This window comes from Daldinia decipiens, assembly GCF_022478715.1.
Source record: "Daldinia decipiens strain CBS 113046 unplaced genomic scaffold F4813scaffold_8, whole genome shotgun sequence".
Classification (NCBI taxonomy): Eukaryota; Fungi; Ascomycota; class Sordariomycetes; order Xylariales; family Hypoxylaceae; genus Daldinia; species Daldinia decipiens.
Genome location: NW_026054551.1, coordinates 942406 through 968789, shown reverse-complemented (window position 1 = coordinate 968789; position 26384 = coordinate 942406). Strand labels below are relative to the sequence as shown.

The 26384-nt window shown below is 47.0% G+C and overlaps 8 protein-coding genes across 8 annotated transcripts; 4 read left to right on the top strand and 4 right to left on the bottom strand.

Moving 5' to 3' along the window:
* Positions 1-913: 913 nt before the first annotated feature.
* F4813DRAFT_330628 (Zip-domain-containing protein) lies at positions 914-2623 on the bottom strand. Its single transcript, XM_049241127.1, has 4 exons — positions 2253-2623; positions 1591-2198; positions 1416-1534; positions 914-1348 (listed from the first exon to the last, which is right to left on the bottom strand). The coding sequence occupies exons 1-4, from the start codon at positions 2391-2393 to the stop codon at positions 981-983; spliced, it is 1236 nt and encodes a 411-aa protein (XP_049101936.1). The 5' UTR covers positions 2394-2623; the 3' UTR covers positions 914-980.
* Positions 2624-2819: 196 nt separating this feature from the next.
* On the bottom strand, positions 2820-5655 carry F4813DRAFT_352595 (uncharacterized protein). Its single transcript, XM_049242540.1, has 2 exons — positions 3992-5655; positions 2820-3856 (listed from the first exon to the last, which is right to left on the bottom strand). Exons 1-2 carry the CDS (start codon positions 5313-5315, stop codon positions 3198-3200), a joined length of 1983 nt encoding a protein of 660 aa, XP_049101935.1. The 5' UTR covers positions 5316-5655; the 3' UTR covers positions 2820-3197.
* Positions 5656-5811: 156 nt separating this feature from the next.
* On the top strand, positions 5812-9813 carry F4813DRAFT_352592 (uncharacterized protein). Its single transcript, XM_049242539.1, has 4 exons — positions 5812-6341; positions 6430-8605; positions 8703-8842; positions 8913-9813. Exons 1-4 carry the CDS (start codon positions 6243-6245, stop codon positions 9366-9368), a joined length of 2871 nt encoding a protein of 956 aa, XP_049101934.1. The 5' UTR covers positions 5812-6242; the 3' UTR covers positions 9369-9813.
* On the bottom strand, positions 9814-12101 carry F4813DRAFT_352589 (uncharacterized protein). The gene is made up of 2 exons (XM_049242538.1): positions 11265-12101; positions 9814-10992 (listed from the first exon to the last, which is right to left on the bottom strand). Exons 1-2 carry the CDS (start codon positions 11419-11421, stop codon positions 9869-9871), a joined length of 1281 nt encoding a protein of 426 aa, XP_049101933.1. The 5' UTR covers positions 11422-12101; the 3' UTR covers positions 9814-9868.
* Positions 12102-13582: 1481 nt separating this feature from the next.
* On the bottom strand, positions 13583-15986 carry F4813DRAFT_401475 (MFS general substrate transporter; the record flags this gene model as incomplete). The annotated part of the gene is made up of 4 exons (XM_049248409.1): positions 13583-14781; positions 14847-15247; positions 15308-15571; positions 15634-15986. 4 exons carry the CDS (start codon positions 15984-15986, stop codon positions 13940-13942), a joined length of 1860 nt encoding a protein of 619 aa, XP_049101932.1. The 3' UTR covers positions 13583-13939.
* Positions 15987-17977: 1991 nt separating this feature from the next.
* F4813DRAFT_330355 (fungal-specific transcription factor domain-containing protein) lies at positions 17978-20756 on the top strand. The gene is made up of 4 exons (XM_049241126.1): positions 17978-18604; positions 18677-18707; positions 18760-19242; positions 19295-20756. Exons 1-4 carry the CDS (start codon positions 18117-18119, stop codon positions 20621-20623), a joined length of 2331 nt encoding a protein of 776 aa, XP_049101931.1. The 5' UTR covers positions 17978-18116; the 3' UTR covers positions 20624-20756.
* Positions 20757-21398: 642 nt separating this feature from the next.
* Positions 21399-23566, top strand: F4813DRAFT_330325 (cytochrome P450). The gene is made up of 3 exons (XM_049241125.1): positions 21399-21737; positions 21785-22387; positions 22453-23566. Exons 1-3 carry the CDS (start codon positions 21663-21665, stop codon positions 23401-23403), a joined length of 1629 nt encoding a protein of 542 aa, XP_049101930.1. The 5' UTR covers positions 21399-21662; the 3' UTR covers positions 23404-23566.
* Positions 23567-23729: 163 nt separating this feature from the next.
* F4813DRAFT_401459 (thioesterase family protein) lies at positions 23730-24992 on the top strand (the record flags this gene model as incomplete). The annotated part of the gene is made up of 2 exons (XM_049248408.1): positions 23730-23823; positions 23890-24992. 2 exons carry the CDS (start codon positions 23730-23732, stop codon positions 24786-24788), a joined length of 993 nt encoding a protein of 330 aa, XP_049101929.1. The 3' UTR covers positions 24789-24992.
* Between the last annotated feature and the right edge of the window lie 1392 nt (positions 24993-26384).

Sequence of the window (26384 nt, the reverse complement as noted above, 5' to 3'; positions counted from 1 at the left end):
GAGTCATAAGACACTACTTACCTCCGTAGGTATTGTAGGTTAAGGTATTGTATTAGCCTTGGAAATGACTTGGAAATGCTGTGCCTGTTTTACATTTGGATGTACATAAAAATAAAACCCCTTAAATAATGTCTTCTCCGAGTTCGGCCCTCCGCCATAAATCAACGAGCCCTTGTAAAAACCCCCCGGTTTGAAGACGAAGCTAACTCGCCAACCAAATAATTAGCCAACCATCTAGGTTAAGAAGACACGCAAACGTGGAGATCACTCAGGCAATGGGGATGTGGATTTATTTTTATTTTTATTTTTATTGTTATTTTCCTCCCCTTGTAATAAGGGAGTCTGGTCTGCTAGTCTGTCCATTTTCTATACATATTACGAAATCCATTATTCATAGATATATAATGTGGGTTGATCATGAATGTCATGTGGATGTTATTTCTTCTCCTCAGGCACATCCATGTCAATGAAACACACTGCCATCTCGATCTTTCGGATGTTCATATAGCCACGTGGGACGATCTGATAAAAAACATGAAAATCTTAAGGCCCAGAACTGTTTACACGCATGTTAAAACGGGACTCATATGCAGGAACGGGTTGCAATGCCAGATCGTCTTGGCATCTCTGTGGATTCTTTTACTAATAAACATCCTTTACAACACACCAGCTTCTAGCGGGTACCGTAGCCGACGGAAAAGTCTGACGATGGATCCGTTTCAATTTATAAGGCTGGTGATCTGTAGCTTTAATAACAGCTGTCGCCAGCGGAAGCGAGAAGCGAGAAGCGAGTGCTACATTCCCCTAGGCATGACGAATCGGGTTCGGATTTACCGCCAAACATGAATTATAGTAATATTCCTGTTCCTCACTTACGACTCATATTTGTAAGCAGGTCCTGTCTATAAATATGTCAACTTATACAATCGACATTCAACCCCATTCTATAGTTCACCTGATCTATGCCGTCAAATGCAAAATCAACTCCATGAGATATAAAGCATGATCCCAGCGCCTAGGGCGATGGCGGCAAACTGCACAAGCATCTTCCGGAACTCCAAGGATTTATTAGGACCAGTCTCCAGCAACTCTGGAATTACTGCGACCGTACCCACATATAGGAACGTTCCGGCGGTGAACGGTAGCAGCAGGTCACCATACGTAAGGCTGGTGCTCCAGATGCCTTCAGTCATACCGATCGCATTGCCATCTGCGCCGCTACCACCAAATTCTTGCACGGCGATGCCAATTAGCGTTCCCAGAAGAGCTCCCAGGGCCGTGACGAATTGAGCACCCATCGCAGCACGCTTTGAGAATCCAGATTGTACGAGCAGAGCGAAGTCACCGACTGGATGAAGTGGGTCAGTATTCATCTTCATCGTAGATAGGAGACTTTGGGAAAGAAAACTGCCAACCTTCATGAGGAATCTCGTGGAAAAACACTGCTACCGTCGTCGTAGCGCCAATTGTAGGCGAGGCATAGAACGATGCCGACATTGCTAGACCGTCAGTAATATTATGTGTGAAGTCGGCGCTATACGCAAGAATAAGCAATCTGGAGGATCCTGGATTTACTGAAACCAAACTCACATCAAGTTGAGATAGCCACCTAGTTTAGCGCTAGGGTTAATCTCCTTTTCGCTTTCCTGTTCGTTGACCTTTAAATCCCCCTTGTTGTTCTTCTTCCGCTTGGTAAGTTCTGCATTCGGGGCATCTATAGAGCTCGAAATAGCTTTGGTCTCCGCCGGCGTATCATGGGAGTGATTTCCATGGTTGTGCTCATGTCCTTCCCCGCCCGTAGCTATTCGCAATCCCTTGTCCATGGCTACAAACGTCATGAAACCAACCATGATAGCAACACCTAAGAGGAGGTTGCGATTGGGCTCAACAAAGACGAACCGAACATGCTCAGGGCTGTCTTCCCCGAGAAAGATCTCAGGTAGTAAATGGAAGAGCGTATCCCCGAGCAATCCTCCAACAGCAAATGCCACCATGACAGACAGCGACGAAGGATCGATATTCGGCGGACATAGTGCTAATAGAAAATTGGGCGGGCCTGAGATGTAAAGGGTTGCCAAAAGGGCGTTTACGGCGGGGCTACCTGGGAATAAGACGGCGAATATTTGGGAGGTCAAGGTTGAAGTTTCGGAAGCGTCAGCAAGCTTCTCAGCATTGAGCTCTTGTATAATCGAGCAAGTCTGAAGCGCTACATTAGTACGGCATCTAAATACAATATATCGAGCAAAGCGAACCTGAAGCTTTTCTTCCAATTCGTCCAAGCTCAACGAGGCACGCGACACCTTCTCGGAGCCGAGGCTGGCTGCGACACCGGATGCGAAAGCAAGCCCCAAAAGGAGCAGTATGCTCCGGTAACCCAGACGTGTTATTCCCATAGCAAATTTGGTTCTATGGCGGACTTAATTGGGTGTACTGGGCCATAAGAAGGTGTACAATCCTTCGGGGGAGAAAACCAGTATTGGTGGACGGAAGGGAGCTACAAAGCTCGAGTTTTTAATACGCCAAGACAAAAACCAACTGAATAACGACCGGATCTCCGAGCTTCTGCTGACTAAGAAAGATCTTCGCAAGCCGAGGTCGGCCTGTTCATAATTTGTAAATAAACTAGCAATTCTATTTGATATCTATTAACTACCTAGGTTAGTCACTTTGAATTTGATCTATTGTTCCTATTGTCCAACATATTTAACGGCACTCTCCAATATTGACCTCGATTTCGATACTGCCCCTCCATATCGGAAACCCGACGTGCGGCAGACGCCGCCTCTACTCCGTGTGGACCCACTGGATATTCCCGAACTGGACCGGGAAGGCCTCTAAGTGCCCGCATTTATACTTTAGGGTAGCGGCGGACGATGTTATTGTTTGGGTAATTACCTCCATAGATACCTAAGGTACTAGTACCTACCCCGTGTTTATATTAAATACTACGGCATTATACAGAAAGCTGCCTAGGAGTATTCTATTATTTCTGGAAGAATAGTGGGCGATTTTCTCGTCCTATAGTAGCCCGAAAAACCGCATCGCTGTAGTAATACTTGCACGTGTCATTTCGCTCTAGTTATTTAAAATACACAAATGATTACTACTATATTATATCGGAAAATCTTTGTGTTATTGCTGGGTATACCGCTCATTAGAGTAATCGTTTCATCCTAAATCCGGTCAAATATCTATGTCTATACCAGTTCCCATTTCATATAAATACCCCAGTTCATACTATAGCAACCGCTATTTTTCGTTCTGTAATACTCTTCCTTCGTAACACCTCTCGCATCCTTTTGATTGAGTGTTGTCAGCGCATATAAGAAGATGGTCTGGCCGGGAGCACCCAAGTCTCTTGCTGGGATATCTACCCACCACCAGAACCCGTCTGTCTCTACCGGTACCAGATCTTCCTTCCTGCCATCTAACCCATGGATTTTCATGAGAAGTAGATAACTTTTACCCTTACCGTGTCGCTCGGGGTCCCAATGCTCGCAGATTTTAGAAAATTGGAACCGCACCACCCCACCGCTATATACGGGGATATGCTTCTCCATAGGGCTGAAGTTAAACTTGGAGATTCCCTCTTCGGTTACATTGCCAAAAACTTCAGCAGGTTCGCCATTTAGCGGCCCAATGTAATACTCCTCCCAAGAAGGGATACGACCGTCATTCCGGAAGAAATACCGGTTATCTGAAGGGTAGTGCGAGAGTCCAAAGAGATCGTTACTCAGAGTAAACATATGAGGCGTAAAATGCTTATTGTACTGCTCGTTGCCTACTGAGCCCGCACCCCAGCATGCATCGAGCAGCTTCCACTCTCCGTTATCTATGCAGACAGCATTCCAGGCATCTACAAAACTAATTGTTAGTAATCGTTACTCGTAAGAAGTCCTAGAAACGCAGGCTTAAAGGTAATAGCCTCAAGCAGGATTAAGAAGGGTTATGGGCATTTCGAGGGAAGAGTTAACACTAGAAAGATACATACGGCCTGTAGCATCCTTAGGAGGAGGGCGCTCGCCTTTCGCAAGTGGTTTATAGCCGTAGCCCTTTCCGTGGCCACCTACTACGATACATTGCAACCCCGCGCGTTGGGCAATGGCTTGATATACTTCTGCATAACCCTGACAAACGGCCTTACCGTAAAAGATGGTTTCGTCTGCGCTTCTACCCTTGATGCATTTTCCAAAGAATTCCTCTACGTTGTAAGCGATATTATGATGGCACCACGTGAAGATAGCTCTTGCTTTGTCAGTAGCTGATGGGAACGGACCGCATAAAACGTTTGCTAGATAGCCGACCGGGTCATGCCTAGGAAGCGAATGGTTGGGGTACTGCGCTGCGACACTATCCGGAGCTGAGAAATCTCGGCAGAGTAGACAGTCAGTGTTCGTACGTACGGCAACTGCGTCAATCTGAGCAAATGTAGGTCGCGAGCTAATTGGAACTGGCGGTGGAGCTTCGCTGCTTGGTCTTTGGCCAGGCAAGCTAGGCTTTCGGGAGGATTCGAAGGTCGTTGCTGGACGTACGAATCCTGTAGGTGGGGGTGGAAGACGACGTGGCGCTACCGAAAGATTTTCATTGACTTGTGAATGAGTAGGCCTAGAAGGTAACCTAGGTGGTAAGCTGGGTCGCGAACCAATTTGGGGTACCACCGGGGCAGAACGGGTTGATAGAAGAGGCGCCTTAACGACTTCAGTCCCTTCTCTCTCTGCGGCTTCTTTGGCTGCTTGCGCCTCTCTTTCTTTTCTCGATGGCGGGAGAGGTGGCAACTTGGCTTGATCTAATGATGGAGCGAGAACTCGTCGCGCAGGTTGTATTTCGGTCGACGTTGTACTTGTGCGAGAGGAAACGGGGTTCAACGATAGAGTCGAAATGGTTGAGATATGGGATGCTTCGGAGGAGTTGGAGCCTCTCCTGTTATGCAATGGTTGCGCCGAGGGTCTACGGGTAGGTAAAGCTGGCGATGGTTGAGTAGAGCTTCGACGATTCGGGAGCGGTGGCGGCGCATCGCGCCCTGAGAGGCTTGAAGGAGTTTCTGCTATCGACTCCGATGCATTAGTTCGTTGGGGTAGACTGGGTGGGGTTTGCTTTTGCGGTCGTGGAGGTAGGCTAGGGTTTTGCGGAATTTGCGGACGGGCGATTCCATTCCCATTTGGAATTGGAGCTTGAGATGTGGACTTTCTGGTACCGGGAGGTGGTGGGGGAGGAGGTCGTTTAGTAGAGGGAGGAGCAGTGAAGTTCTTCTGGCCGTTCAGAGCTGCGATCCGATCAGCAAGAGAATTGAACTTAGGCTCTTCGACTTCAGCCATATCGAAAGCTATCGATGTGGGATGCTTTCAAATGATTTGTTTGAACGGGATATAACATCAATTAGTTAACCAGATTGTACTGGCCTCGGCTAGTAAATATATATATAAGGTATAACTAGTTATATTAAAAAACGAGAGCTGATTGGAGCTGAAACCATGTAGGAAAAAGATGGAAGAATTATAAATCTACACAAGGCCACTCATGTATACTCGATTGAAAGAATGGAAATGGAGGAGGGGAAATCAAATACATAGCGAAAGTTGTAATGATACTTGGAAGAGTTGAAGGTTTCATGATAATCGAGGCGCAGCAGGCAAACAGCAGCAAAACATAAGAGCTAACACAGCCCTGCGAGCGGGGAGTGACGATCCTTCGGCCCCTCATTGCTAAATATGCATACAAGCAACACTAACATACCTCCGGAACCTAAAACAAAACGCCTTAACAGCCCGGACAACTTAGCAGCAGAAGGCTAATACTATTTGGCACTAGTGTACGAGTTCCACATATGAGGTACATATACCATACATTCTTCACATCCTTGCTAGATACATGTACTAAGTACCTGTTTTTGCCCCTCCATCTCCCCTTCGCATACTCGCGCTTCAAAGACCCTCAAGTCAGCATATTGCACATAACTCTACGGCAATCTCTATTCTAAACCACGAACATTCGCTCCGGATATCATTTCGATGGCTAACTTTCCTTAAGGCTATTCGATCGATGTGTTAGGTGTTAAGTGCTATTGCGGTATAATAGTCGATTTGGTCCTCAAGTCTTCCGGCAACATTTTCGATAAGAGTCGTTATAGGGCCTAACACCGATACCAGGACATTGGCGGATCTAGACGCTTTTCTACTTGTCATTTACACTAGAATTGTTGTCTAGCCAAAGATAACGAGTTGGCTCACGAAGCAGCCACCGCCATGGCACTCAACACCAGTATTTCTGTTCCACCAGCAGCTCCCAAGGCATCCAATATTCTGGATTTACCTGATGAGATTTTGAAGGAAATATGTAGCCAAGTATGTTCTAACCCCTACATGTATTTGCGGATCACAATGATATATACTCCTTACTCGTGGAATACATTGCTAATAGGCATGTTGTTAGTGCTTCCAATCCGATTGGATTCGTCTTTCCCTAGTCTGCAGGCGCTTCCGCGATCTTGCCGCCGCCCAACTATATCGTAATTTCCACATCGTCTTCCCGGACGAGGACGATCCGTATTTCGATTCCCCCATTGATGGTCTCGCGGGCGGTCTAGAGACGTTCGTCGCAAGCGATTACAACTATGCGAAGCACTTAAGGGAGCTCTCTCTCGACACCCTTAGTATTGGTGACAGGGCTGAACTTGCCTATAAACCGTACCTCGCTTCTGTGAGCTGCGGGAAGTTCATGAACACCCTGTTACTTCTTACGCTGCGGAAAGCCCAGTCACTTGATACCTTTCGATGGAACATTAGAGTTGAGCTTAGTAGGCCTGTTTATAAAGCACTGCATAACATCAAGTCGCTAAGACATCTTCATTTGCGCTTACAGGCCGGAAGCTCCATCCATCAGATTCCACCGCCTTTTTCGGACTCTAATGTGCAGCATTCTGAGTATGATGCTATGGTCATGCCAGTCTCTCAATGGACCAATTCGAACAGTACCCTACTCGACCCTGTGGTCGCTTATGGGCCCCCTCCGGCCACATCCTCATTGTCCCTGGGCTACAAACCCTCTTGGAGGAATAAACCCCTAAAGAAACCATCTACCGCCAAGGAACCCCTGACAATCGAAGGTTTCAGAAACCTTGAAAGTTTGAGCGTTCTTGATATAGATAGCCTTGACGTGATAACGGAGGTTCAAGTTTGCGTACGTAATTCTTCATCGACGTTGAGAAAGGTGAAGCTTTCGTTTTCAGATAGCCTTGCTATGCAAGCAAGAAAACCTTGCACTGACGCAGAGCTCGATGAGTCCGAAGACGACGAATTTCAAGTTATGCCCATATCTTTAAGCGCTAATTACGATGACAACGGACCTGCAAAGGCATTTCAAGCGCAGGAAGAACGTAAGCTTCAGGAATTGGTGCTAGGCCGCATATTCGAGGTAGAGCCATCGCACACAAAGAATACTCGCTCATCCACCGAAGACAAGAAAGAAACTACGAAAAAGGAGGATTATGAGGAACAGCCAGTTTCGGATAACGGACAAAATTTCATAGATCATGTTAACAGAGTCTTCGAGCGTATGGTGGCGCATGTTAACGGTACTAGCGGTTTTACATCTGTTGAGCAACAAGATGCTTTAGATGCAATCGCGAAAGCCGCAAAGAAATATGTAACTTCGGAGGAATCCAAATCCAAATCTGGTCCCTCGTCTGGCGATCTACCCACTAACGATGGGCTACATTCGTTGCCTAAAGACCATGAATTAGGGCTTGACATAGACAAGCCAGATGAGTCCCAGTCCCAGTCCCAGTCACTTAATTTTGGACTCAAGCCACTTCCATCATTACCAAAGGACACATACGATGCTAACCCAGAAGATATCGATATCGAAATTCCGGAGGAGCAATTGACAGCTGAGTTTCAACGGATTGTTGAAATAGCGTCTATCGACACAGTACCACCAAAGGAACTATTTAACCCGACAGAAGTGAGCACTATTCCTTCCAATGCAACAGAACCGAACGATGTCGTCCGAGTCCCCAATACCGAAGACATACGCAATGTGGAAACTGAACGGGAGGATTATGCTAACAGATTCTCCAAGGAGACACGTATAGCTATTTGCGGCGTCGACGATGATCGCCAGGATAAATCTCGACAGCACTTAGAATGTACCGGTTGCGATGTAGAAGACGTAGCTTGCGATAACGCAGTTCAAACAGACAGTTTAACCACGAACGGGACGGAGACGCATCTTAGCAACGTGAATAAATATGCCCGAGATACGAGAGGCATCGGACTCCACTCTCTCAGCATCCATCTTATACCAATCAAGGCTTCGGTGCTAGGGAAGGCTATAGATTTGCATTCACTAAAGCGGATTACTTTGCTCAACGTGGGCGAGCAAAAGAAATTTTGGGTAATGATGATGAAAGAAAATAGCCTGAGGCCGCTTCCATTACGAAAAGTCTTTACAGATGATGTCTGCCTGCAGTTCTTACACCTTATTTCTCAGCTCGACTGTGTTAAGGAGGTATTCATGCTTCAGCGGTCGCCAAAGTATAAGCCAGAGAGTTTCGCGCCGAACCCTGGCACGACTATCGAACAAATCCGGAATTTTGTTCTGAAGAAGCGTACGTACCATTCAGAGTCATTTTACTTCCTACCTACGGTTCATCTCTTGAGTTTGTTCAAGACCCTTGTTAGAAAATTGCTAACTTTATGTTATAGATATGCATTCTCTCAAACGTCTCATGATCAAGAACCAAGCTGATAGTTCATGGGATGTGGATGAGAAAACAATGCAGCACATCTGCAGGCGTGGAAAAGTGCTTGAAGAACTGGCCGTGATAATGGGAATGCGTGCAATTGTAAGCATCACTTCCCCTATACGTTAATACGTAACAATACCTTTATACAATTGTGGCTAACAACATATAGCATACTTTAATTCAGCGTATCGCTGGCCTTACTAATCTCCGTGCACTACAGCTCATCTCTTTCAGAACAGAGGACACTTGCCTTTCTGTCATGCGCGAGACGCGCCGTTTCATAGTTGACGCTCTTTCTTTCCACCCTGAGCTGAAACTCGAGTGGCTTGCACTAGGTGACGACGAACGAGCCGTAAGAATTGTCCGGAAATCAGGAGTCCCTAGGAAGTCAAAAGCCAGCTCGAATAAAGACAAGAAACCTGTCCCAAGCTCAAATCAAGACTATGTTGGTAACGGACTCTTCCCAATCGCACCTGTAGAATGGGGTGCTACGAGCGAGAGCGATGAGGACGATGACGATGACCCACTATTAAGAGTGAAACTAGAACTTGTTGAGCCTTTCTCATTCTATGACATCTTCGGTATTCGGATCTTTGAGAAAGAGATCGTGAATGGTCGATTATGATCGGGTTTTAGGACGAGGCAGCATGTGGGTTTTTGAAGGGTTTAAGAACCTTTGTTAATGCTTTTGTTTTTCCCCTGTTGGCAAGATACCCTTTGAGTGCGGCCGGGATGGGGAGTTTTTTGACTTAAGGAAAGGGATATAGCCCTATTTCGCTTACACTTACACGGCGTTGTCTGCGATGGCTTCCCCAGATAGCCTCGCTAGCTTTTACATTGGAGCAGATCCGTTACTAATGTGTTGATGATTGGGAGCCTTAAGGGAGTGTATCATTGGATTACGCCAAGACTGATTGATACAAATCGAAATTCTTACCCATGGTTTTACAGCCCTTAAGATGGATCTTCTTTCTTGATACAGATACAAGTTCGCCTATGCCAGGAAAATGCTTTTTCTAGCATTTAAAAAGCCACACTGATCAATGCCCCAGAGCCAGTTGTAGCAATTAGTTTATCATATTAGTAGATTTTTTTTATTGACTAGATTATTGCTGGTATCAAGATTCAAGGCCTCATTTCTCCCTCGGCCGCCTCAGTTTCCCACTGCGATATCATCTCACTATACCACTCCGGCGGATTCTCCCAGGTGGCAGTAGGCGGCCATGACGGACTTGCTGGCTGGCTGCTGCTGAATTCATTCGTTGCGGTGCTAGGTTCGAGTGTAAGAAAGAAATCGAGAAGCTGTCGCCAGTCAGAACGTGATATTCGCGGCGGGAGGCCACTAGCCGTACCACCGCCAGCACCGCCGTCACTATACCCCTGATTACTGCTGGTTCTGCTTCCGTTGTTGGGTCTGCTGGTGGAACTCGACGAAGGACTCGCAAATTCGGAATCTGGCGGCAAAGCCTTGATGATCTGTAGGCCGTTAGCAACGTGCGCCAACGCCGCGGCCTCGTTGCCGCGGGACGTCTCGATGCAGACGAATATTAGACAGCATATGAGTGTGGTTTCGACGCTCTCGGGTGGCGACCCCGGCTGCACGTGTCGTTGCAGGTGGTAGATCGATAGGTTGTACTGCTGGATCATGAACAATTCCAACTGGTCCGCGCACTGGTAGGTGTCCTCGGGCGGTGGCGTCGAAGCGCGTGATCGTTCGGCCGGACTGCCGCTCCGCGAGGATATCCGCGGTGCTGGGTGTTTCGTTTTCATCGTTTGGTAGCTCTGTCCCCGCTGCAGCTGCATGCTTTCGTGCGCGGCTCCCAGCGCAATCAGCGCGTGCCGCACCGCCGGGTCCGAATGCCCTACCTGCGGCACCAAGCGACGCCAAAACGACGCCCCGAGGCTAGACGTGTGCAGGGCTAGCCCGGCCTCCGCCGCTTGCCGGAACCGGTGGAAGTACAAGCGCTCCTCCTCCGTGCCTTGGATGTCGGCGGCCAGCGGGCGGAGGATCTGCAACGCGGAGTTTCCCCGGTACGCGGCGGCGAAGCTGTTTCGCGCCCCTAGATACCCGTCCGTTGCGGTGGTCGGCGTGGGAAAAGGAGTTGCTAGCTGGTCTGGCGAGGACGATGCTGGCTTCTTCGGCCGTGGTGGCGGCGCACCGTCGTACCCGTCACATTTACGTCCCGTGCTCGTGCACCGCGTACACGCGGGTTTGGTCTCGTCGCATTTTACGCGCCGTATCCTGTGTTGTTACGAGATAGTTAGCTTAGTTTCTAATAGCTTTGGGGTCATATTTGGTATAAATGGATGTAAAATGTAAGATATAGGTAGGTAGGTAGGTAGGTAGGTAGGTATACTAAGTGCAATAGAAGTACCCAGAATTAGTATCGAAGCGAGACACAGACAAGAGAGAGTCTTCGTTCGATATGTACCCAGTTAATATAATGAACAAACTTACTTGCTGAACGGTATAAGTTAGCAGATGATCAAGAATCATATCAAGGTCGATAGACTAACCAAGTAATACAACCTGTTCGAACCTTGGGCTTGCTTGCTCTCTTGCGCTTGGTTGATGTTGACACTGTCGATGTACTGTCTAATGACAGCGCCGGGTCGATCATGTCGTCGCCGGAGGGGGTTGGACTTGTTTCCCATTGGAGTTTCTTGGTAGGCTCCATAGTCAATGGCAGCTTATGGTAATATATCGAATAATACAGATTAATAGAGTATGCGGTTGTGTAATCCTCCTTTTTTTTGCTTTTTTGAACTTGGAGGGTGACAATTTTGGGTGCCAATGATCCTGAGCAACTTTGTTGAATTTGTTTGTTAATTGGTACTATGCATATAATAGACCACCGAAGGGACGAATGCGAGAGCGTTTAGTCGTATTTATTATTATACGTGTTACCGCATTTTATATTATAAGCCTCCCCTTATTTCCTGCGAATAGCCAATCTCACTTGCGAGAGTATGGAATTTCCATACTCATTATGCTGGTCTGATGATACGGAATCACGTATTTCATCCCGATGGCGCAGGCAGCAGAAAGTACCGAGCTATCCCCATTCATATCCGGTCCTGTGCGCCGATCGTATGCCCTCCCCTTGCCTGAACTACCTAATCCCGTCCCGTACAGTTCTTTTGCCCAGAATTTCCACTTCGGGATAACAAATAGAGACTTTTGCAAAAATAACATGATGGCGTGCCGCGAAGTACTAACTCAGCTAGTTTACCTCGAATTGCAAGGTAACATAAGGGGGTCCCATCCTGACTAAGTATATCGGGGTCTGATCTGGCGGGATTGGTGTAGCCGTTCCATTTTTATCTCCAGCCTTACCAAGCAACCGGCAAAGAGCTGCATGAGGTGCGGGTTGGTATACTATGTAGTGCTGGGGCTGGAGGGCAGCTTGGCACCTTATGACAGGTAGAATGCCATGCTAGCCCCGTAGTAAGCCCGTATGGTGGTTTGCAATAGCCAATAGACATGAGAGGTTGCTAGTTTACTCATACCTGATATCCAATAATGTTCAAACTACATGAGAGCTTCTACCCGAAGCAAGCGACTAATACCTGCGTATCTCAACCGATATATTATCAACCGATATTATCATCCGACTTATACCCTTACGTGAGTTTATATGTACTAACTAACTACGACAAGCTAAACTATAAAATAGATGTCGAAAATAGTAAACCCGGATGTTTCTATCCGACCTCTGCGTGAGCATGTACTCTAGTCTGTCTTAGTCTAATGATATATCTAATGATGCATGTATAGTTGTCTTCCTCGGTTGCTCCCGCTCTTTCCCATCAACTTATTTGGAATTATAAAACCTAGTTCGATAATAAACATGATGACGACAAACAGGTTAGATAGTTCAGCTAGATTTGACTGGTGCGTACGCCATAGTGCGTACTCTTTAAAGAGAGGATCCATGTCCCTACAAATGCAGCTTCTTCGACAGCCGTATTTAAAGGTTTCCAGAAGAAATAAATGGAAATAAATGGAATCAGCCTTTACGGCCGCGGAAAGGTTGGCTCGTCCATCTAGAGTTCAGCTGGTCAGGGACAAGGCCATTAATGGTAGCGAAGGAATCTTAATGGAACGATCCATAGGCAGACAAGACCATTACTACCTAAAACCCACATCGAGACCAGGCATCAAGGCTCCATTAACAACTTATCTTATGGAAGGACGGAGCCTAACCATGAACGATCTGGAAATGCATCTCTCGCAGATAACGGGCTTATATGGATGCCATCACGGCCCGCTACGGAACGTCGCTAGCACTCAGATTAGCGACCCCTGAACGAATCTTTTTTTCCTTGTCTACCCCCATGTAAACCAACTGTACAAAGGTGTGTAAACTGGGGAATGATCATCTCGTATTAAACAATCGACCAATCCGAAGTTTGCGGAGAAAACCTAAGTCTCAGGGCTTTAATCATGATGTCAATAATGTAGCTGAAAACAAGGTGAAAACAACGGGAATATTAATACGGATTAAACGACGGAAGTAACTGGAGATCTGTACGTAGACGTAGTAGTGTCTGATTAAAAGATCAGGGTTAAATTTGTTATTATTATGTAAAGTGACAGACAGCACAGATAAACTTGCAAGCTTGGTTCCAGATGCTCGCTGTGTTATACTGTAAGGACTGCGCCAAGACTTAGGGGGTATTTGACTAAGCATCAACAATAGTCATCTATTTTTAGACCAGGCTATTCATTAATAGATTACCTAAATAGTACCTAGGTAGCATTGAAGATCGTGCAAGCAGCAAAGCATATCATACCGCAAGTATCCACCCGATCCCAACCCATGAACCCACGTAATACCTTTATACCGAAGGATAAGAAAATGCTACCGCACGAAGCAAATAAGCTTACAACGTCAGACGTGGCGCCTTTTACACAATTTAACTTTATTACATCTTTCCAAGTTCAAGACTTATTAACTATTATTACGATCTATCTAGTTAAGCTAATTCTAACAATACTATTGCTATATATAAGGTATACTTCCGGAGTAGTATCCAATTATCCATTTATTCCCATCCAATTCTAGCCCGACCTGTTCAGCTATATCACAACCAATATATCAGCATTTAGACAGGTCCAGGCTCATTATTATTATAACAGTTTCGTCTATAACGCCCTGTTTATTATTTCTTTCTTTCTATTTCAAAAAATCTTCAATCTTCTAAGCGGTTAACTTGCCCCTCGGGAACAACTTTAGGGAGGCCTGATGCCTGGGATTGATGATATGAATCGCTGGATTTTCGCTTGTCTCCGTCTAGTTGAATTGAATGTCGCAGCGGGTTCACTGTTGCGTCCTGTGAAGTGGATTTTCGCTGTTCCTCCGCTGCAGAAGTCGAATCATTCTCCTTCGATTCGGAGGGCCTCGCTCCTGGTGGACCTTTCGGCCCAGTCTTCTTGATATTCTTCCATTCCATGAAAAGAGCCGCTACCAAGGCGACAAGCGCCACACCCATGCCGCATAGGAATATCCTTGAGATGGCCCCGTTGTAAAGTTCTTTTACTTGAAGTTTATACTCAGGCGGGACCTTGTTGACAAGATCTGTGGCACCTTCGTTGGTAATTTTCTTAGGATCAAGGCCGGGGATATCAGTCACATGTCCGACAATGTAACTGCTCAAAAGGTTCTGGCCAACAGACACGAAGACGGCTCCGCCTAATTGCTGGCAGAAGAACATGAGAGCGATACCAGTCGGAATATCCGGTTTGGGAAGCACAGCCTGCGCAGAAAGGCCAGCCGTTTGCATTCCCATGCCTAGCCCGAACCCGACAATGATCTGGTATCCAATCCAGTGAGGAGAATCTTCGTCAACTTTGAAGGTGCTCATCAAGCCCTGCCCTACAGCCATAATCATAGGGCAGACTAACATCGAGGGAACATAGTATCCGACTTTCTGGGTGAAGATACCAGATATAATACTGGACACGACGAGACTTAGGACGAGGGGTATCGTGTTAATACCGGACTGCACAGCACTCACGCCTTGTACAGTTTGAACTGTAGTTTAATATAAGCATACGATGTTATCGGAGAATCTGGGTTGGGGGAGGGGGGTGACTTACACCACAACGGTAGGTAGTAAACACTCATCATCATCGATGCAGCAACGCAGAACATGAAAGTAGCCGCAGCAGCAACGCTACGTTGGCTGATGATTCTAACGGGGATGGTTGCAGTATTTGGCATCAACACCTGAACTGCCATGAAGGCGAGAAGTAGGACGCCAAAAAGAACTAGCAGAAGGATGATGCGCCAACTATTCCATTCATACGTAGATCCGCCCCATTGGAGTGCGAGCAAGAGACAAACGATGCTCGGGACAAAGAAGAATGTCCCTAGAGGATCCAATCGAGTGAAATGTTCCCAGAACTTTGCTGGCTCTGGTGGTCTCGTCGGAAGTTTCACAGCTAGAAGACATAATACTGCAACACCACCGATAGGAAGATTGATGTAAAAACACCATCTAGTCATGCCAACGTTAGTTTATTCCAACGGATGAAAAAAGAACAAGAAAATAATGTACCTCCAAGTAACGCGATCAGTGAAAGCACCGCCTATGAGAGGACCCATGACCGAGCTGATTCCGAAGATAGTCCCGAAGATCCCTTGAAACATCGGCCGCTTTCGGAGAGGTACCAGGGGAAGCATGATGATGGAGACACCGGTGAATATACCTGCAGCGCCAAAGCCGGCGATAGCGCGGCCAAGAATAAACGCAATCGAATTTGGAGCCGCGCCGCAAATGACGGAACCGATCTCGAAGAACGCGACAACGAATAAGAAGACCCTTGTTAAATAGATGTCAGCTACGTCGCGCGTCTCTATTTTAAGAAGAGTTTATGAACATACTTTTTTATATCGTAAAACCTGTATACTCTACCGAATACCAGCTGAGACGCCGCGGTTGTTAACTGATACGCTGAGCCATACCAACCGATATCCCCTAAACTATTGAACTCTTGTGTTATCCGGGGGATCGCTGTACCGATAATGGTCCGATCAAGAGCTACTAAGAATAGAGTAATATATATACTGGCCATAACAGACCAGAACTTCAAAGTCTTTGGCTGGAAGTTCTCCTCAGCTTCGTCAACAAGTTCAGGCCGCGCCGGCTTAGCATCGGTCGTCTTCTCTACATCGTCAGGCATGGCTACTACTGAAGGGCCACCCGCCCCGGATATCTTCCGTGACAGTTCGGCCATGGAGTTCCGAGAGGATAGATGTAGGATGGGTCCAAGGATGGGGAGAAAGAAGGGATGAATGTGAGAAAGGACAAAAGCGAAGCTGGGAGAATCCAAGTAAGTAGTCCTCTCTTATTTTTCTAATTGGTCCAAGACAACACAAGGTTAGGCAAACCTTGAATCTAGGGATAAAAAGGAATGCATACCTACCTATATATGTAGGTATGTAGGTAGGTATGCTCTAGCATTAACTACGTAAAAACAAGCGATGAAAAACAAGCCCCCTGGCTGGCATAAGCTGTCGAGTAGGACGGACAGCATAAGATAGACGGACAACCAAGTGGTTTACACGTTGGATATACGAAGACCCACATCTTTTCTTCGTGGATAGGTACCTACCTACTGACATTTTCTATACCGGGGCATTGGGGAGCACCGAGACGGGGACGCAGTTCGGGAGCGAATTGGCGTATATATAACCGAGAAGCTTTAAATCACCTGGAGAAATAAACATAAAAGATAGGTAACCTGCCACGTGATACAAAGTTATTATGCTTTTCGGGCGGAACTTTTAAGGGGAGGTAAGGACCGAGGCGATGTGTCCGAAGTGGGTCTGTGCTACAATGACTGTAATACTGAATGGCACAGAAAGCTGAGCTAAACTAAACACTAAACATGTATTATTATGTTATGTAGGTACGGAATACATAATGTCACAACTACATGTAGTATGTCATAAGGCATATGTATTTGTACATGTATGCACTAACTAACAGGCTTGCATATTTTAGGATCAAGCGGCGTTCTCGGTCCCGAAAGATGATATTTCAACGCCGAGCGCTAAACAACGCTAACAACGAGAATTGCAATTTGCAGACCACAACCCCGACAAACAGGTTATTCTATCCTATCAAATCTCCTATCAAAGAGTTTTTGGATATGTTAGTTTGCTAACTCGTTCAGCTTCGTCGGTGATCGGTGCTTAACATCTACGAGACTTACATACGAGGCTACTGCCAATTTCGAAACTGCTCCGTCATGGTTCAATTGTGAGCTGAACCCTGTCGGACTGCCTACTGCCGTTGATTATGGAGGGGGTATCTATCGAATGAATGAATGGATTGGGTTTGAAGGATGCGAAACTTCTTCTTTTTTTTTTTTTTTTTTTTTTTTTTTCTTTGCTCAAATTGTTTTCCTCATCCGCCACATGACATCCTACCTAAACATCCTAACATCCTAACATCCTAACATCCTAACATATTGTCAAAGGATGTTCTGTTAACTGCCCCCAGACTTATTGTACATCCCCCCCTCCCCCCTCCAAACCCCTGAATAACCTGAATAACCCAGAAATACTTATCCTGAATCGTCTTTGAATCCTCATGGTCTATCTTCGTCTACCTGCGCAAACAATAGCCACTGTATCCGTAACATACCTGTAATAGCTGCACTCCGGGATCAAATGGACAGTGAATCTTGAAAACCCCCCTTTCTCTACAAAATTAAACAAGCTCTTACAAGCTCTTGCAAGAACCGTTCTGGTCTTTATATCCCAATTCCCAATTCCCAATTATCTGCACCCTTATCTGCACAATTCAATACACAATTCGATGGTTTCGCCTCTTACATAGTAAGGTCACAATTTAAGTCCTACTGTAACGAAAATACGCACACATCTTTCCCCTTTGATTTGACCTGCATATCTATCCCCCCTCCTTTCTTCTCGTCGAGAAGTCTAGATGGGGTTGAATGGTCTGGTCTGGTCTGCCCATCCTCTCTCATCTCTAACCCCCCCGTCTCATCTGTTAATTTCCAGAAGCGACACAGCAGCTGAAGACCCTGCACGAGCCCGTTCGCGACATCTCCAGTCATCCTTTTTCTCTTGATTGCCCGTGCCCCTCTCGGTCCCGAAATTCCCGCATCAATACCATCGTTCTTGCGCCTGCTTGCCAATCAATGCTCGCTCCCGGTCTTGAGGCTTTTCGTCCCATGTAGAACAGAGTCACTTTTTAGTTACCTAGTCGAGTCCTAGTCGAGCTTTGTTGATCGTTAGCTCGTTAGCTCGTCGGTAATTGTCTGCACGCTTATTGCTAGCGGTGTAAGAACCCGTCCTCGGGACCGACTGAAGAGGGAAAAGAAACCCCGTTCGCCATGCCCCCGACCCCAGAGTCCCAGCTTGGTGATGGCTCGGCAAGCAATGAACCCACGCCGCCTGCGGGCTCCTCGGTTAACTATACGCCCCCCAATCCAGACGCCTCCATGATAAAGGTTACAAGAGGGCATAGCTGTGTGTTATGCCAGCAGCGCAAGGTACGTTGCGACAAGAGCAAGCCCTGCTCCAATTGCCTAAAGGCAAATGTCGAATGCCGTGTTGTGCCACCTCAACCACCTAGACGCCGCAAGAAGCGCGTCCCCGAGCGAGATTTGGTTGAGCGTCTGCGGAAATATGAAGCCCTCTTAGCTCAGAACGGCATCGAATTTGATTCGCTGGGTCCGGACGTCAAGATTGTGGACCCCGGCTCCGTTGAAGACGGTGACGAGCTGGAGTCCGAGTTTATAAGGCAGAGGAGTAGGGAGTCTCCAGCCGGTGTGGACCCTGACTTAATCTCATCACCCGGCGAGACCGCCCATGTTCCTAGGTAAGCCTACCTGCCCTCAGATCGGCGAGGAACATTCCATCCGGTATCTTGATTAACCGCTTACAACACTAGGACTTTCAAATGGTTTCCTTTTCAGAAAGAGGCTAGCAGTTTTCTCTTTCCTATTTTGTCACCCTATACTAATATTGGCCCAGTTTCGAGCAACGGATGAAGCAATTAGAGACTCATCCGATGAAGAAGACGTTGGGTCATCCATCAATCAAGCATACGACAAGATGTTTGACAGCCCTGATGGCTTCCCTTTTGTAGTCGGCGGTCAGTTCGAAAGCGTCACCTCGCAACACCCATCCGCCATCCAAATATTCCAGTTATGGCAGATCTACCTCAATAATGTTAATCCTCTTCTCAAGCTTACGCATACGCCAACATTGCAAGTGCGGATTATCGAAGCCGGAGCAAGCCTCGAAAAGGTGTCCAGGTCCCTCGAGGCGTTAATGTTTTCAATCTACCTAATGGCCATCACAAGTATAGGTGAAGAAGAATGCCAGGCCACGTTTAACGAATCGAGAAACAACTTGCTGGCCAAGTATTATTATGCTACACAGCAAGCCCTCCTAAACGCAGGCTTCATGCGCAACCCGGATCTAACCTTGCTGCAAGCTTACCTTTTATATCTTGTAAGATCAAAATCGCCTCGTCTATTTGAGGTCTAGGTCTGACGTATATCAGCTGGGTATCCGACAATATTCGGACCCCCGGTCATTATTTTGCTTAACAGGAATTGCGGTGCGCCTTGCTCAAAGGATGGGTTTGCATCGTGACGGTGCTCAATTTAATCTATCGCCATTCGAAGTGGAAGAGAGGAGAAGGCTATGGTGGAACCTCGCCGGATTTGACCGACGAATAGGAGAACTATGTGGTTCCATCATCACTGCTATATCCAATGGGGGTAACTGCAAATTACCGCTCAACATCGACGACGCCAACTTACACTTACACGCGAAAGACCCTCCTCCACCGTATACCGGTGCGACTGAGATGATGTTCTCTCTCTCGCGCCTCGAGTTTGCCAAGGCGCCAGGAAACGACAAGATGAGGGGCCAGTCTTCAGAAACAAATCCCCAAGCGGTTGCAAGCGTTGCCGACCACCGGTTGTCGAGCTATCTCGAACGATTTTCTTCCCATATGGAGGATACCTACCTGAAATACTGTGACCCTAAAGTCCCACTTCATTACATGACTCTTCTCATGACGCGAGCGAATATCTGTAAGCTAAAGATAGTATCCGGCTTCTTCCGTGTTGCACTTACGGCACCTGCTCCCTTACCGACAGCCGAGAGGGAACAACTCTTCATCGAGGCAATTAAGATGGTCGAGTATGATACCATGATGCAAGCAAGAGAAAGTTTACGGGGCTTCCTCTGGTATACTAATATGCATTTCCCATTCCCGGCTTATATATGCTTGCTTACCGAGCTCCGCCATCGTACGACCGGTGACTTATGCGAGCGTGCATGGGAAACCATCTGCGAGCACGCTGACCGGAGGAAGATGACATCTCACATGCGTAGTCCTATGCATCTATCCTTTAGCACTCTCTTTGTAAAGGCGTGGGACGCGCGCGAGGCTGCAGAAGCCGCTCTCGGACGTACTCTAGCACCGCCTCGCCTCATCACGTACATGAGACAAATTGCGGCTCGACTACCCAAGGCGACTAAAAGGAAGTCGCCGATACCAACGCCTTCGCCCAAGATCCCTGTCATAAGCGGTGCTTACGTTGCGACGGCACCGACGCCACCAGAACAACCGAGCGTACCAGGTGCTGCTTTACCTATATACCCGGAAACCGACATATTCGGCGGTGGCATGCCGCAGATGGACATGAACCGGCAATTCGTGACCGCGTTCCCGGACGTAAACTTCGGCGGCGAGATGGATTGGAACTACTTGATGCAAGAATACGGCGGATTCATTGCCCACGCACCCCAGATGACAGCCTACGCGAATCAGACGCCAATGCACGATCCCAATCAACCCCCAACTTCTGCGTGGCAGTGAATTATATGTATGCATATTTGCACATTTTTGTACTGGCTAGGTATATATGGATCTGGACATATAATAATAGATGAGCAAGATACGGGTTTAAACAGAATAGGGCACATATCTACTTAGGTACTCAACTATCTCAGCATGTATATAGAGGGGATTATATATGGAAGGTCGGGACTATACAGATATATTGGTAAAGGATTATGTATTATATATAAGTAAATTATGTGGATGCAAATAAGAGCAAACATGGTGAGAGATTACGCAAGGGATGAAGATGGGATGCTCCTACGTCACTACAATATTTAAATGGGTAGGATGGGTAGTAACTCGGTGGTGTTTGTATAAGAGAGCTTACTTACGACTTTTGCCCGTATGCAGTGAAGAATCCTTAAACAATGAGCATCTGTTAGACAAACAACCTGTCTCGCAGCCTGTTTAGGGTATTGCATCGTGTATGTCAACCTTTGCTAGCCCTCTATTATCCGTTGGTTATTAATTCGCATCTAACACTTGATGAGTATATCCTCACAAGTTTCCATATTGCTGCTAGCTTTGTTTCAAATGCATTTAATTAATAGGTAGGCATCTTAGATCTCAATTGTCTCATCCAGCGCTTGGCAGTTCTCCCTTTTGCTTTTCTGTGGCGGATGACGGAGATCGCCAGTCGAGATCTCTGATTGGAACTAAGAAGCCACTCCTCTAAGCATCAGTACCATATTGCGAACGTAGGGTTGAGTTGAGGTTACGTTACATAACATACTTAATGTATAAGGTTGCACGCCACAACAAGCCAGCGAGATGACCTTCTTTGTCGCAAAAAGGGCAAAATAAAAACACCGTAATTGCTAACAAGAATTTATGTCTTATATGTGATATACTTGATGTCATAGATCTGGCTATGATAACGCGAGATCTTTATGTTGCTTAATTAGCTAGGTAGTTATGCGTTTATATAATATAGGGATCCCTCCACTGCATACTATTCATCCAACTTACAACCTCAATCGACACACTTCCACTCGTACTTAGGTCTCCTATCGCCATGTTGAATCTGTCTCTTCGCAACATGAGCCTTATGGAATGGCTTGCAGCGGCTTTCGTAATTAGTCTTCTCGTAGTATGTGTCTAGCTCTCAAAGAAATAACTCAGACTGAACGAACATAGTACCTAGCAAATATCGTATATAACCTATTCTTTCATCCCCTGGCTAACATCCCCGGTCCATTCCTTGCCAGAGCAAGTCAAATACCCTCGTGGTACCACGCAACTCGGGGTGACCGACACATCTGGCTATGGCAACAGTTTCAGATATATGGTGACAAGATACGCCCGGAGCCAAACGCAGTCCTTTTCAACAACCCTGCAGCTTATGCGGATATATACGGCCTGAAATCAAATGTACGGCGAAGTAATTTCTACAAGGATAGCCTCTTCCATGGCCCTGAAGTTACAACGGTTTCTGCAGTCGACGTCGCCGAACATGCGCGGAAACGAAGGCTACTTAGCCTCGCTTTCACGGAGAATTCGGTGCGCGCCGCGTCAAGCTTCGTCATCCGGCACTTGGACCGTTGGAACCAACTTCTTACTGAGAAGGACGGTTCTATTTGGTCACCCGCGGTTGATATTTCGGAGAAGATTAGTGGTCTAGTCTTCGATATCATGGGGGACCTCAGCTTTGGGAAGTCTCTCGATGTTAAGGAGCCTGGCGCTAACCCCCTGAAAACCGTACACCACAAAATGGCTGATTATTTGAAATTAAGTAATTCGGTAAAGTTCCTCACATTAATCACCCTTTTAGAATCAAGCCCGTGCTGACGGCTGGGTGGTTGTAGATTAGCCGCTCTCCCTTTCGTGACCACATTATTTGGCTGATGCCAAGGGGTTTGGGCAAGCTTTTCGCGTTGTTGACACCAGCACCTATCCGACAATATAAACAATTTGTCTATGATAGCGTCACTGAGAGGATTGCCTTACATCGGGAACAGGCCGGGAAAACAGAAGTTGAGCAGCGCCAAGATATGTTCTATTTCCTGTGCGAAGCCCGTAACCCCGATACTGGCCTTCCAGCGTATAAGGAGGCCGAGCTCCGAGCGAAGGCCAACCTATTAATTGTTGCCGGGTCCGACACCGCGTCTGTTGCCCTCTCTGGCATGTTATTCTACGTAACAGGCGACAGCTGGCGTTACCAGAAGCTTGTTCAGGAAATTCGTACCGAGTTCGAAACACCCGATGATATTGTATACGGACCTAAGCTTTCTTCTTTGGTATACTTAAGGGCGTGCATTGAAGAGGGAATGCGTCTTTCTCCGGCGGTCCCTGGCGATCTTCCTCGAGAAGTGCTTTCAGGAGGACTCGAGATCCAAGGAGAGTATTTCCCACCGGGAACCATTGTCGGTATAACCAACTGGGCACTATCCCGTAATCAGGAGGTTTACGGCGACCCTGAATTGTTTCGGCCTGAGCGCTGGATTGTGGACGAGGCTACGGGCGTAACGGAGGAGGACGTGAATAGGGCGCGGTCTAGTAGTCATCCTTTTGCTGGAGGACCTGGTAGATGCCTTGGACAAAACTTCGCAATGATGGAAATGATGATTATACTCGCTCGGACTCTTCACCGGTTTGATGTCAGGAGGGAACCGGGCTCTACGTTGGGGTCAGGGAGACCCGAATATGGATGGGGCGCACGCGATAGCAAGCAATTCCACCTGACTGACGCGTATATTTCAATACGACGTGGCCCAATGTTACAGTTCAGGAAGAGGCAGCAGTCGGATTACGCCTAGGGTGAATGATCAAGCTACTCGAATTCATAGCGATAGTATACTCGAGTTGAGGGTATTAGGTATACAGACAGACCATCTGGGCAGACAAGGAACAATTCAACATCATTCCAAGAAACACTTATTACTTTGTCATTCTTTGATGTATTCTACTACATGCGTAGGTAGGAAGGTATATTGTATCCGGAAGTAAGGGAGTCGATAACGTTGGCCCCGTGCCTTGGGTGTACCTCCATCCACCATCGAAACCAACATGCCGAATAATCCGTAATTATATACCTATTCACCCTCGAATACCTCTTGAGTCTTAGTATTCATTCATTATCATCATGACAAATACCCTCAAACACCAAATTGATCTCAAGCAGATCTCTTCGCACTCCTACACTATTTCTCACCATGCCGACTGGACTATCGGGCCTGGTATGTACCGTTGAACCTGCTACTCCGCAACGTCTGAGGACAGTACTAACCTCAGTTCTCTCTCAGTCCTCCACGGCGGCAGTATCGCCGCCGCCATCCACCTTGCCGCCTCAACCCATTTTAACACGACGCTGGCGGCACAGAAGCAGCCCGATGTTTTCACCATCCACTTCGAGTTCCTTCGCGCCTGCGAACGATGCGAAAACTCCATCTCGGTCGATGATCTCAAGGTCGGTGCGGGCACCAGCACCATCCAGCTGCACCTCTCGCAGAATGGGCAGATAAAAGTCATTGCGCTAGCAACATCCATTAACTTCGAAAAGTCTGTCGGTCCCACAGCATCTACAGCCTGGAGTCTGCATCCAGCCCCCAAACCGGCTCCGGATTTCGACGCAGTGCTAGCACACCGTCCCGATGGGAATTGGCTCCCAGCCCACGTCGCCGGCGACCTCCTCCCCCTCACCCGCCGCCAGCTAGTGCTGAATCCACGAGACGGCTTCCCAATAAACATCTATGACGCGTGGAATACCTTCCTAGGCCAGGAGCGAATGGACGCTACATACCTAGCGTTGATGTCCGACTGCATCCCCTCCATGTCCGACACGCTTCTGCAGAATTGCGGCCCGTACGACGCCCAAAGCAACTTTAGAAAGCTCGAGCAATGGGCTATTTCAAATCCTGGTGTTCCCGCCGAGCTGACCAACACGTTCGAAGATGCCATGGAAGCCACGATATTCAACAACACCGTCACTCTGGACATCGAGTTCAAGCGAAGACTACCGGAAGATGGCGTGAAGTGGACTTTTACGAGGGCTGCGACTCGGATGTTAGAAGGGGGGAGGATGGATCTTGATGTTACAATTTGTGACGAGAAGATGGAATTGCTCTGCTTAGCCCGCCATGTTATACTGGTTCTTGATGCAAAGAAGAAGTTTAGAGTTGGAAAGGCAAAATCTACTCTCTAGATATATACCGCGTATTGGTCTTTTTATATATGGGATTCTTTAAAGCATTCTTGGCTTGCAACAAAATGCAGTCCTTGTTACCAGTTAATACCTCATAATTATATCATAAAATATGGTAAGCCATATCTTGTGCCCCTCTCAAAAGGTACCAGTTATCTCTCAAGTGTATCCAGGTAGAAATAGAGAAGCTCATTGTATTGAAAATCGATAAGTTTCCGTGCTATTACTCCACTTATAAAACTCATAAGGACGGTGTATAAGTTGTACGGACTTGATTTATTATGGTAGAAATGTCGTGGACTGCTTCTTATAGCACTAACCTACTAATAAACTCCCCAGTATCCCTGAAGCAACCCATAATCCAATGAGTGAAGATACTATTCCCATAGCCTTTCCGCCTTCAATTTCCCTTCTACCCATTCTGCTCCTGCTCCTGCTTCTCCTTTGCCCGAGGCCAGTCTGTTGTGGACATCATCTCGTTGCGGTTCCCTCCGCCCTGCTGTAGCGACTTTTGTTACAATAATACTTCGCAATATTGTGCCTCGGTGCCTAGGTAGATAACTGTTTTTATTCTGCTCCGTTTCTGTAGGGCTGGCCTAGCTTAAATATCCCATGCGGTTAGTGGCGTTAAAGTTACAATAATTATTACCTTACAAGGCTGGTGATGTACTTACTATGTATCTGCCAATAGACTCTTCCCTGTTTACAGCCCGGCGCAACAGCTGTAATAGTTGCTGGGCCTTGCAGTCCACTACCAGGGGATTAAGTGCACATATCCTCTGGCTGCGAAAAGTCAGCACCCATTAAGCAGGAAAGTAGGGAGGCAGAAGCGTAATAACAAGGGGAATTTGGGGGGCCTTACCTTAATATGCATGGAGCATCGCAAAATATTATCTCTTATCTTGGTTTTCATCAAGTCAACCACGCTCAAGGATCAACAGGCATATCGATTAACAAGCACTGCAATCATCAATCAAGCATGCAGACCTCTGACTCAATCTCCACCGAGTCTACTACCCTAAGAGGTTTCCTCCGTACATTAAATCACGTTGCTATGCAATATGCAGTGTCAGAGACACGCTTGACTGACAAGCAAGAGGTGAAGTCGCAGCACAGAAGAGCCATTAGCAGTCGCGCAGACGCTGGTGTTCTGTATAACGCTAGCTTGTGACAGGTACTTCCTCCTATGGTAGTAGAGCGGTCTGGGGAAAGAGATCAACGGAATGCTGTTGTTGAGTGATACAGTGGCTGTGGTCTCAATAACAAGTGACGCTAGGAGCCAGTGGGATGGTGACGACTTGGGAAGAGGATTTTAAGTGAGTATGATGATCAGAATTGAAGGTTAATGAATTTGTTGGTATTGTTCAAGTTGTTGTTATTGTTCCATTTTTGTTGACTTGTTCTGTTGCCATGCTAAGGTCTGAAGATACTGCATATTGAAGTTATTTCTGCCCTTCTGTTTGGTGTACTCATCCGCGTAGCGCTGGAACTCGGTCAGCATGAACTCGGCCAGGAAGTGATCCGTGGCGTCTAGCTCGTCGGTCGCTTCTGTCTGGAGGTCCTCTCGGTTGAAATATCTCCCTCTGGGAATTCCTC